Source organism: Tauraco erythrolophus, chromosome 8, assembly GCF_009769465.1.
Source record: "Tauraco erythrolophus isolate bTauEry1 chromosome 8, bTauEry1.pri, whole genome shotgun sequence".
In the NCBI taxonomy this organism is placed as follows: domain Eukaryota; kingdom Metazoa; phylum Chordata; class Aves; order Musophagiformes; family Musophagidae; genus Tauraco; species Tauraco erythrolophus.
Genome location: NC_141472.1, coordinates 16,328,520 through 16,340,713, shown reverse-complemented (window position 1 = coordinate 16,340,713; position 12,194 = coordinate 16,328,520). Strand labels below are relative to the sequence as shown.

General features: G+C 40.4%; 1 protein-coding gene across 1 annotated transcript; it reads left to right on the top strand.

Moving 5' to 3' along the window:
• The first annotated feature begins 546 nt into the window (after positions 1-546).
• Positions 547-10,762, top strand: ICOS (inducible T cell costimulator). Its single transcript, XM_086615905.1, has 6 exons — positions 547-619; positions 6,654-6,692; positions 7,625-7,963; positions 9,402-9,514; positions 10,131-10,221; positions 10,740-10,762. The coding sequence occupies exons 1-5, from the start codon at positions 562-564 to the stop codon at positions 10,218-10,220; spliced, it is 639 nt and encodes a 212-aa protein (XP_086472031.1). The 5' UTR covers positions 547-561; the 3' UTR covers position 10,221; positions 10,740-10,762.
• The last annotated feature ends 1,432 nt before the right edge of the window (positions 10,763-12,194 follow it).

Sequence of the window (12,194 nt, the reverse complement as noted above, 5' to 3'; positions counted from 1 at the left end):
CGCTGAGGGGATCCTTCTGCAATTTGGACATGTTCTTCCAATGAATTCCAGGACCAGGACACACAAGAGATTCCTACCCTACTAACCAATGGTTTCCACATATAGCAAGGCCATCAGTTATGTAAGACCAGCTGAAATTGGTGGGGAGAAACCAGGTTACCGGTTGCAAATATGCATGTATTGTAAGTTAATTCAAGGAACAAGTTGCTGACTGTAGGCCATCTGCAGGAAGTGTATTGTAGATGACTGTAACCTCTGCTGTGATAGATTTAACCAGAATCTTTGCAGAAGTGAACATCAAATGTAGTGTCAGAAAATGTTTCATCTTCCTGTCTGTGACAGTGAGCCATGAGGTAGAAAAAAAAGAAAGCAGCAAACTCCACAGGTGTGGGCGACAGCTAATGCTGACATAGCTATAACGTAGTCAGAGGTTAAATTAAAAAGTTCTTCTGATTATCGTATAATTTCCCCCATTGCCCACAAACCACTTCCTTTGCTACCCATGAATTCTTCCCCATGTTCACAGTAGACAGAAGGCTGGTGCCTCTGTGTCAGGCAAGCATGAAGTCGGTCGCAGTAACTTTCTGTGTCCTCTGCTTTCAGTTTGAAGCCCTGTATGGTGAGTAGCATTTTGGATTATTCGCCTTGCAGTAGATGTCTCTATGGAATATAACCCACCCAATGACGGGAGACAGTAAATGAGGCATGATAGCAACGGGTTGGAAGAACAGAGGTAATTAAGGGAAACAGCTGCACAAAGACCGCTCTCAACTTCAATAACGTTAGAGTTGGTGGGAAAAGAATTCTTGCCAGTACAGGGCATTTGCTCAGAAACTAAAAAGTACAAGTTTTCATGTTTATATTCTTTAGCTCATCTGCTCAGTGTTATTCTCTAGCTGTTTAGACTAGTGCTCCCGCCAGCTTCCCTTGCTGGGCATAAGGTCTTATGAGAGCATGATGGTGAATGGCTTAGTAAAGAGAAGCCAAGTTGTTGCTGTTAAACCTGCACTTGTTTGGGCAGGGAATTTTTGTACTACGAAAAACATACATGGCGTGGAAGAGTGGATGAGATCGTTTTGGTGCAGGCTTGAAAAGACTGACTTAAAAGGCAGCGTAGCATTCCTAATGCTGTGTTTGAGAAGGTGCATGGTGACAGCACTGATCTCAGTCCAGCCATAAACACAGATGCAGCATTTTAGAAGATTCAGTGTTTTCTCACGGCTACACAAAGTAAAGTACCAGAGCTTACATTTATCTCTAGCCTCTCTGAAACGCACATATTACTGGGCCAGGATGGAAATACATGTAATATCTGACTAAGAAGAGGGGTTTTTTATACATATACTGTCCACGGATTTGGTATGATGTATCATAGAAGTGAGACCTGAGATTCAGTGCGCACAGTTACTAAGCAGCATTTAAACACGTTCCTTTGAAGGTCATGCCAAGGGCTAGTGAATATGTTTGCTTCTGAAATTCTAGTGATACAGGATAGGTTTCAAGTCCCTCTGTAGAATTTAAGTATTCCTGAGGTTTTGTACAGAAATTAAGCTTTCATTTAAATAAAAAACAGTTTCCAGCTCTTTAGGCAATGCAGATACCCTTCTGAAGGTTAACTAATACAGTGACAGCATACTGAGTTTTCAGATAGATTGAAAAGATGGGTGAAATCACAGGAAAGCGGGATTGTGATGGGTATCTCTAAAGGGACAGAGCTGCTCTTTTTCTCCTTGAAAAATTATTCTTAAATCTACTAAGAAAAAAATCTGTCTATTTTGTTAAATATTTCTCAGCTAGTCAATTTAGCAGGTATACTTGACCAGCATGCTTTTACATGTGGCTGGAGCTATGTAAAAGGCCATTCCTATAGTTAGAATTAGGCTGCAATTTTAAGAGTGCAAATAATTGCGCTCTCTGATACTGGCATTTCTCCTGTTTTTCTCCTTTCTTTCAAATTTGGAGGATAGGATTTGGGCAGGGTGCTGGGGAGAGGAGATGTCAGGAGAAAGAGACTGTCTGTAACAAGAAATGGTATCTCTCGGCTTTTTTACCTTACAGTGCTTTCAGCATAAAAAGTACTAATTATTATCATTCTTGCTAAAAAGAAAAGGGCTGTAAGAGATCAGCTTGATGTAAGACACATGAACATGATACTCTCATTTAGAGAACAAGCTAGCACTCCAGAGAGTGCTGCTAAGCACTACGTCAAATTTTGGGGACAAAAGCAGAGTGACTTCTGAGATTTTGAGAGTTTCTTTGACTTAGTGATTAGCAAGCCCTACTTGTGATCTATGGATAGTTTTTTTTCAACATAAATAGGTCACAGAAGGTGATATGTCTGTATATGTGTACTATGATTTGATAACGCAATTTTGATAGAGAAATTGGGTGTAAGAGCATGGAGCCTCTCTGGTGCCTGTAGAGGAACGCAGGCAATGGGATTTTGGAGTACAGAGCTGTAGAACTCCAGAGCACTTGAGGCCCTTGCTGTGAAACACTGCACACGAGCTTTTGCACACCAGTGTTTGCAAAGTTCAAATGTTCTTTTTATCAGTTAATTAGTTCACCCACAGATCTGTTTTTGATACAGGAGGAAATCACAGTCATTTCTCAGAAGGGTATCTGAAATACTATCAACAATGGGTGCTGTGTTAGTGGTGTATTTTATAAGAGTTTCCATATTTCACAACATATGTTATACCATAGAAATAATTCAGATTATAGATGGCTTCCTGGAGTAATTCTGGCCATTACTTGCTTTGCCCAGAAGCACTGCTTTCCTATTTTATTCCTTGATTCTTAAAAGATAAGAACATGTTAGTTTTAGGCATATGACTAAGGACACTGAATGGACAGTGCCATCTTTCAGAGGGCCTTGAAAGGTCAAAGCCGTAGCAACTTAAAAAAACTGTGTGTGGTTTCATTACGCATTTAGTATTAACGAAAAAAATGTGTTTGTTTTAAAGGCAGGGTCTGCATCTACACTCTCCTTCCTCATCTTCAGAGGCAAACACACCCAAGTGAAATTATGCTTGTTCTTTTTATCAATTAGTTTTCTGAGAGTTGGGGCAGATAAACATCCAGAAAACCAAGCAAGAGTATGCTATTGTCCTACCCTAAACTCCAAGTTTTAAAATTAATCAAAAGAGGTTTTTAAACTTCTGCTAGGACCAAAACGTGTAATGGATTGGTGATGTATGCAAATAGAATTGGGTCTGCAAAAGAGCAACTAGAAAGATGAAAATTGCAATCCCATTAAAACAAAAATAACCCACCTTCAATTGGCCTCAATGTCCAAGCACACTACCATAGAATTCCCAAACCTTTGCCAAAGCACTTTCCTGCTGCAGTAAAGATAAAATGGAGACAGAAATGTACATGACTAAATACACATATACATAGAAGGTACACACACGCTCACGCTCATAGTTTAACATAGCAAGATGTTACTTTCATATACATGTTCATCTCTCGGATTCATGTCTGAACCACAATATTTGTCTTGACACTCTGCTTCACATGATGTGAGTCAGGAACAACTCTATGCGACTCCACAGTGTGACACTGCTATGAAACGAATGAAAGATTTGTTTCCTCTTGTCTCAGAACCCTCATATGCAATTGAATTAGCTCTTTTATGAAAAATACCAAAAAAGGAACCTTAAGGACAAATTTAAGTGTTTTTACTACTGAACCAGTGAGATTCTTCTGTTCATTTCCAACAATACTGTGATGTAGTCTTTTATGCACAGATTTTTTGAGGTAGTATTAGGGAGGTTTAGTGAGTGAATCTCTAAATATTATTAGATGTTTAAACCCCAGTTTCCTATCTCCCATCCCACTAAATGTACATTTATTCTGACTGCAGCTTGGCATATTACATCCCAAATGTGTCTGGCCATTAACTAGAGAGTGTTACAGATCCACAGGATTACCCTAGGAATGACCTGGTACAAATGGGCACAGGAGAACAGCAATCAGGCACCAGGAAGGGAGGAATGAGCCACCTTTTAGTATGCAGTGAGGGCATTCTCATTAGGAGCTGATGCAGAGTAGCTAGTGAGTTGGAAATTCATATCGGATCTCACCCATTGTGGTTATCCATGTAGACAATTTTGCGTTTTAATCTCAGGTACTGTTAATCTCATTTTTAAATGTGCTCCCTTTATGCTACGCTAAGCACACTCTTCTATATGGTCACTTGTTTCAGAGGAATACTAATTGCATCACATTTACCAAAATCCTCATTCAGAGAAACACATTACTGAGTCTTTCTTGAAAACGGGCGGTTATGGCTTCTGGGCCTGCGAGGACACAGAACGATCATTCGGCTTGCCACAAGGCCACACGAAATACATGCTTAATGGCCTCTCTCTGCCCTTTTCCACTAAAAACAGATTAAAACCATGATCTCTGACAAACGTTTTAAACCATCTAGTATGAAAGCACAATTTCATTAGCTAACAGCAGAAGTGAACTATTCTCAGAGACAAACAGAGAAATGAAATTCAAAGCTGTTGCTTTAGTGCTCAGAGTAGGGTAGCCCCGAGGTCCTCTGGGGCGTTCGGGGAATACGGCACCACCTGGCTCTGTAGCTGCCCCGACGGAGTCAGCATCTGCCTCTCCTCTCAGATGACCAGTGACAAATGTAGAGGCTTCAGCTACAGGTGGATGCTTCTTAAAAGCATCAGGTCAGCTTACATATCTCCACCGTGCTCCCTAACTTCTGCTATATCAATACACTTGTTTTTTAATTCTCTTCCCTACATAATTTGTCTGCTGTTGGGCCTAATTTTAAAGGTATATGTTACCAAACCACAGACCATCAAACTACAGAGCATTTTAAAAGACCTTTATTTCAGATGTTGTTCTCATAGCAGCTGTTTTCTTTCACCATGCAACATGCAAGTCATCAAGAACTATTTCTTTATTTGACCTTTGCTTTCAGCTTTTCAGACTATATACCATTATGAGGGCTTGCACTTTCTGTGTCTGGGCCTTCGGCATATCTAGAGCTCTATTTCACTGTGGGTTGGCGAGTTGTGTGTTTTGTCTCTCTTATCTTCACACCAGTGGTATAAGATGCCAAATACCTCGTCTGTTATCACACACTTAAGTAATAGTCCTGAAAGACGTACAGATATTAGAACTGTCACTGAATTAGATAAGGGTGCTGACTGTGCACAGTAAACCAGGAAGAATGTGATACCTAGGAAGAGAGTAAATCAATCAAAAAGGGCTAACCGTTTCTATTACTTTCCAACTGAGCATTGCAAAGTGTCTTCCAGAAGTCCATTAGCTTATATGTCACACTAAAAATATTTTAATATCCTTCATTGTAATGCCCTTGCCAATGGTTGGTAACTGAGGAGTGAGAATTCAAAGAAGGAAAAAGCATGGACACTAAAAGATTGCCTTGTCCAGAAAGAGTTGAGAGCATACAAAGGTACTGAAATGAGAATAACCTTCTGTTCTTTTGCAAATGCACACTAGATGTCAAAGATAACAGATGCCTAGGGAAAAAGATTATTTATACCGTGTAATCAGTACAATATCTGGCATAGTTGAGGACCTACTCTGCGTAGGTCTAGACTACCATGTAGCAGTAAAAAGAATAGGATAGTGCATCAAAGTCTTTAAGTATTTGCCCTGTATTTCATTAGCATCATAAAATCCTGGTGTAGAGTGTATTTCAATCTAAGTAGCCTCTGAAGATCTTACTCAGGGTACTATAAAACAGGAAAAGCAGATACAGGTTTTTTCCTACTTGTCCGTACCTTTAATTTTAGGGCACTGCAAAAAGAGAAATTCCAAATGAAATATTATCAGGCTGTGCTATGCCGCCAGCACTGACATACAAAGCATTTCAAAGTAGCACATGCCACCAACTCAGGCAGGAAATTCCAGTCTCAGTATTGCCATAGTGGGTGGTGATGGAGGCAGTGGCTTAAAAACCAAATCTAGAACAATTATTAAAAATGTGCCTGTCACCTGTAATGGAGGCTGCCTATGCACCATGGACTGAATGCAGTTTGAGAATCATGAAGAGAGAAAGTTGCTATTGAAAAAGGAACAAAACCGTACACCTTGCTTGAATATTTTCTTGCTGTATGCATTGGAGAATCTTCCAGATATTCATTCTGGATGTGCCATAAGAAGAGGTTTTGACACAGTGTTGAGCAGTGAGGGAAACAGAATGAACATAGACTGAAACGAGCGCTTTGGTTTGGAAACAAAATATGATGCTGGCTCATTGCAGACTCTGAATTCATGAGAAATCAAAAGTATACTCTTTTATTTGGGGGCAGTTTCCTCAGTATTTGGGGGAAAATTTTACTTTCATCTTAGCTTCTATTTATGAAGTACATCTATTACTTTGCAGAGGTGTTTTAAGAATTTCTAAGTGCTTTATATATGATCAATATTAATTCTTGCTCAATGTATTTTCTTTTTACTTTGATTTTTCTATTTTGCGCTTTTATCACATCATACGATTTTATCACATCATACGATTTTAGCACAGACAGGATCAGACAGGGTAATGAAACAAATTAGAAAATAACTTCAGCATGTTTTAACATTGCATGGCTCAGCCCCTGTTGCTGCATCTCTCTTCTTGAATTTTAAACAGGAAACAATTTTGTATTTTTCAGGAGTTGATAGCTGCTCATCAAGACCGTGCAAAAATATAGGTAAGACATATTTGCATAATTTAATTTATGATTTTAAATGTCTTTCTAGATCAGAAAATGCTGCCTTTGAAGAAAAAAGCTGTCATTTTTCAACAGCACTATTTAACACATTTTTGTCTGAGGGAGTTTCCGTTGCTATTGGTCACTGACTTTACAAAGTCAAACTGTGAAGTAGCAGGAGGTCCTTGGTCAGTGTACTTTCTTTTTCATCTCCAAGAAATTTGCAAAATGAGAGTTGACAATGTCTGAGAGTTTTTCAGACAGTTTTTAGAAAGGTCAAATGTGATTTTTGGATTGCTTGTGTGTGCATGCACACAGCAACATTTGTCCTCTACTCCTCCCATTGTGTTAGTGAAAAAGGTGCTATAGCCATCTAAGTACTTAGGTTTAAACTTCAAACCAGTATCTACCCTAGAAAGGAAAGATACATCTATGGTTAAGGCACTTATATAGGAGTTCTGGTTTCACATTCCATTTTAAGTTCTCAGCTGTATCATTAGGGTGCAGATTATGAACCATAAACCAGACACAATTATCATCATCTTTGTCCCACCTTGTTTTATTTATGAGTAGTACAGTCAGTCTGAGGCAGGGATTGTATGTCCATATAGTGTTTGGTCCAAGGAGGGGGTTAAACATTATCAAATAACTGATGCAATGCTAACAGTGACCTTTCCAGCCTTATAGCGGATAACAGGCCAGGTCTGATCTCATGTTATTTATTTTCTCAGTAATGTCTGACATGACCAGAATGATGCACTGGTATCTCTGTTGTATAGGCTGCTTTCCACAGCAAGACTATTCTGAGTACCTACATGCCTTAAGTTTCAATCACATGGTTCACTGGCTTTGTTTAAATGAGTTTCTTAACATTTTTGGGATTCTTTTCACTGCTATGTGAGTGACTGTACTTATTGTTTTCATGTCTTCAGATCAGCATCATGTCTCTGACCCCCAGGTGATGGTGGAATTTGAAAATGGAAACTTCAGGTTCACATTCCCCAACCCCAAAAATGTGAGTGAGTTCAGCATGACCCTCTTCAAAGGGCATGAAAAGAAGGAGATCTGTGCACTCCATTTGAGCGAGGAGAATGTTATCCCCAAGAGTAATGTCACCTACTGTCAGGCAGAGCATTCAAACAGCAGCACCACTTTCATTCTTAAAAATCTGGAAAGAAAGCATATCGACATTTATACGTACTGCCTGGAGATGTTCTTACCCCCTCCTTATATTGATTGCCGGCTGAAAGAAACCTATTTGTACATCCAAGGTAAGTTGACTTCTCTTCTCCCCTCACTTCATTTTACTGATACGTTGACATTGGGCATAGCAATGTTGCAGTGAAAAATGTGACTAGAGTTTGCACAGATAATTCCAAGACAGCTTAAAACCACTTAGCAGGGGGCTGGTAACAGTGGAGCTGTGTTGGCAGACTGCTCAGCATGGCCTCTCCATATTTATTCATCTTCTTGGGCAGGTTTTGCAGGCCGTGCTGAACCCTGCATATCGTTGGTGGCACCGAAGCTAGTTAGACTACATCTTCCGAAGTACTGCAGTCCCACCTTTGCCTGCAGCAAAAATTTCCCATTGTCCATTTTCCAAGCTGCTCAGTGTAAATATTACGATTATTTCTAGTTGGGGAAAAAAATTAATTCTGAGAGCTATCTTCATGTGCCTAGGATTAAAAAAAAAAATAAATCAGCTGTCAAATGTCTGTGCTAGTAGTGGCATATGGATCTCTTTGATGCCACACTGGTTTGAAAAATGTGGTGTTCATCTCTGAAGCAGGCCTTCAGCTTTAGAGGTTTCTTAGAGCAGAAGAGATCCACATCTGCTGAGAATTTTTGGCCTTTACTGAGAAGAGCTTGGACTAACTTCATAAGACACACTGCACAGGCTTTAATTTTGAATTGCTTTTCACTCAGTGGCTTTTTGGTGTACTAAGCTGAAAGAGGTAGTAGTGGTTTTGCTCATACCCCTTCTCAGTTCTCCATACAGTTCAGTTGCAACATGGTACTGCCTGTTGTCCTTCCCTTGCTATCTTTTCCTATCTCACAACATCAGGAAATGCTGAGGCTGAAATACTGAGGCTACAATTATGTCATTGGGTCAAATTATCTCTCGGCCCTCTCTGAACTTAAAACAGCTTCTCAGAATCAAGCTGTGACATCCCTTTTTGTCTGCAGTGTTTCCCAAGGCTGTCCGTTTCCATTTGTACGAACAGCCAGATGCTCATAGCTATTGCCAGATGTTTCATGCCCTATCATATTTTCTCCCAGATCTGGGCAAGGGTAATCCTATGTCCCTCAGCTTGCCTTCCTATCCAAACAGGACTGCCAAAGTCCACCCTTCTTTTGGCCAGGCCATCCTTCAAACCACCTCTGGTACTCACTGAATGTAAGCTTAAACCTTGCTCAGATCTGAAATACCATCGTGCTCTCAAGCCTGGCTTGGTTTCTTTTCGGTCTGCACTTTCAGCCCTGTGTACCAACAGTTTAAACTTTCCTTCTGGAAAACTGCAATGTTCTGGTTCCTGCTGACTACACTTTTCCAAGGTGGCTTTTCACCTCAGGAAAATCCTCCTCCAGAGCTCACTTTTGCTATTTGATTAATACGAAGAGAAGAGGGGAAAGGATTTGAAAAATTATCTCTAGAGGGGGAAAAATGAAAATTATCAGTAATGACTTTTTTTGCCTCCCCATCTCCAGACAAAGATGACTGCATTTCACTGGGACTCATGTCGTGGATAATTATTGGCCTGATCATGTTTACCATGATTTCCTGTGTCTGCTGTGTCGTAGCCTGTTGCTTAAGGAACAAGGTAAGCAAGTCTATGAGATTCTGTGAAACCCTCTTTCCAAGGGTCATGGATGGGGATCTTGATTTAATGAGATTTAGAGGGTGGGACAGGCACATACTCACTCAGCACGTGATGTGTTTTTTGACAAAGAGACTGAGTTGTTAATTTACCACTGGAATTCAGTCATTGATGACAGCAGCTCAGATTTAATTTTTCTAAGACAGAATTGTTTATTGATTTAAAGGCTGGGAATCAAAGGAAAGAGGAGAAATGCTGCACAGGTCAGCAAAATTACTTTGGTAAGCAATTCACTTGATTGTTTTCTTCAGGAAGGGGAAACAAATCATCAGTGGAGCAATTCCAGCTCTGTTCTGGCACAAAACCACTTAAACAAAAAGAACCGGTTGGCTCAGGAAAGAAAGGAGACCGTGGACTTTGCTTATTCTTTTGGACAATGTGTGATTTTCATTTTCAGTTCGTTTTATTCCAAGTTTTCTACGTGGGTGCCTATCTATTCTGACTTTAATATTCCCACTGAAAACAGTCAGAGTAACTGCCCTACTTAAATAACAAAAGCAGGAGTGGTAGAGGTTAGTGACCACGGATGAAATTAACAGCATTTTCTCTCTGTTTGCAGAATCAGCAATGTGAATCCAACTCCCACGAGTACAACAGTGAATACATGCCCATGGCAGCAGTGAATGCAGCTAAAAAACCAAGAATCTGAGGTTGTATTAAGCCAAGTTGTACCTCTGCTTGTATCTGTTGCAAGACTTTCTCTGGGAGGGAAAGGGTTGCTTGCTGTATCTCCCATTGATTATACGTGAACGGGACTGTTGGAATAGCTTGTTAATGGAGTTCATGCTACCATGTAGCAGGAAGAGGAAATTAAAAGCAAAATCTCTGGAAACCTTTTGAATCTGGATGGTGGGTGGTTTCCTAGAAATGCAACTGCTTCACTCCAGTGCAAAGTAATAATCTTATGCATGAGGAAGAGACATGAAACTGTTCCATTCAGATCTTTCAGATGATGCGTAGTACCCAAAATTTCTCTGGGGAAGTGATTTGCTAGATTTACTGAGTTACTGGCTAAGGGCAAATAATCTGTAGAGAATTAGGAACTTCCTAACTACTTAAGCCCTTTCATAGTAGCCAGAAACAGTTCTGGGTATAGAACAGAAGCAGAATTTGGACTGATTCAGATGTATGGGGATTGCATGTAACTAATTCTCCATTCCTATTCCAGGTATAAGTTGCTTGTGGCATGGAAATTCTGGCAGCAGAGGTTTCCAGCTACTTGAACCTGGACAATGGGAAATCAGCATTTCCTCACCTTTCCCAGCCTCCCTGTGCTCAGTCATGAGACACCCGCTCTAGTACTGTTCTGAGCTATGTTTTGCTCTAGCCTTGTGTGTCAACTGGCACACTGTCTGATCCACTGACTTGTACATGAAGTGCTAACAATGTGTTAAAGATGTCAGCTTTTAGTTGAAGAAAATGTAGTGAGTTTGCTTGAGACTAGATTCCTGTAGTGCTACTACAGAGGGAACATTTATTTTCTACTGTCTCCATTATGACAAACTTTCCACTGGGAACAAAAAAAAAGACTACCTCCAATGCCAATCCTTGTGGCACAGCCATGAAGCACTGTGGATGTATTGCACATGCCCTTTTGTTAGGGCTAGTTTAGCCTGATGCTATCAATTCATCCTCACATTCACTGTCAAAACTTCTTAGCACCACACTAGGAGAGTGCAGTATGCACACATGCTCTGCTGCACCAAGCTATGGGGCAGCAGGGGAACAAAACCTGAGTGAGCACAGCAGGGACTTCACTGTGACTCAGTACCTCAGGTGCGCGCATCTGCAGTTTTTGTATTTGTGCTATCAATACATCTTTGCCATTCACACCTTGGGGCTCCTCTTATTTAATTAAGGTCTGGATTCTTTTACTAACAGAGGAATATATTACAACAGGAATATATTGCAAGACTGCAGTTGTTCTTTAAATCAGTTCAAACCTGCAGATCAGTCCCTAAACCAGGAGGCACAATCTCTCCTATTCACGTGTCTTGCAGCACAAATGCAACACAGTCCATAAGGCCAGTGTATTCACGGACTCTGTGTTGCAATCATCTTCCTCTCGTGGTTTGACATGAAACATTTACTACTTCCCCAGTGGGTTCAGGGGTTACTTGACCTGCCTGAAATTGCTCAGAGCCTTCAGTATGAACAAAATGATCAATACTTCATGCTCTGTGTAAAATCCATCAAAACTTTGACCATAAATGACCAGCTGGGAATCCAGCCTGGATATGTTGCCAAACACTATTTGGCTGCTGGAAGCAGAGCAGTGCATTGATTTGAGTCTTTGTAATTCATCGAAAAAAGCAAGTATTGGTCAGAGGACACTACTGTGAAAGATACACAGCCTTTTTGTCTGGCAAACAGAAGGCTGGTTTCAAATTTGATAGGGCAAACAGGAACTGGCAGGCATGAAGAGGACATGAACTGGTATGTCAAGAACAGGGTTTTCCTCAACAAATTTCTAAATACATAGAAGTATTGCAGAGAGGAGGTGCAAATTATTAACTATAACATTAAGCAAAGGGAAAATGAGTAAAGCATCAAATGAAGTGAGGACTACCAATTTCACAGTGGGTACCATGCTTAGATAACCAGCAGAGATGTAGAGGGGCAT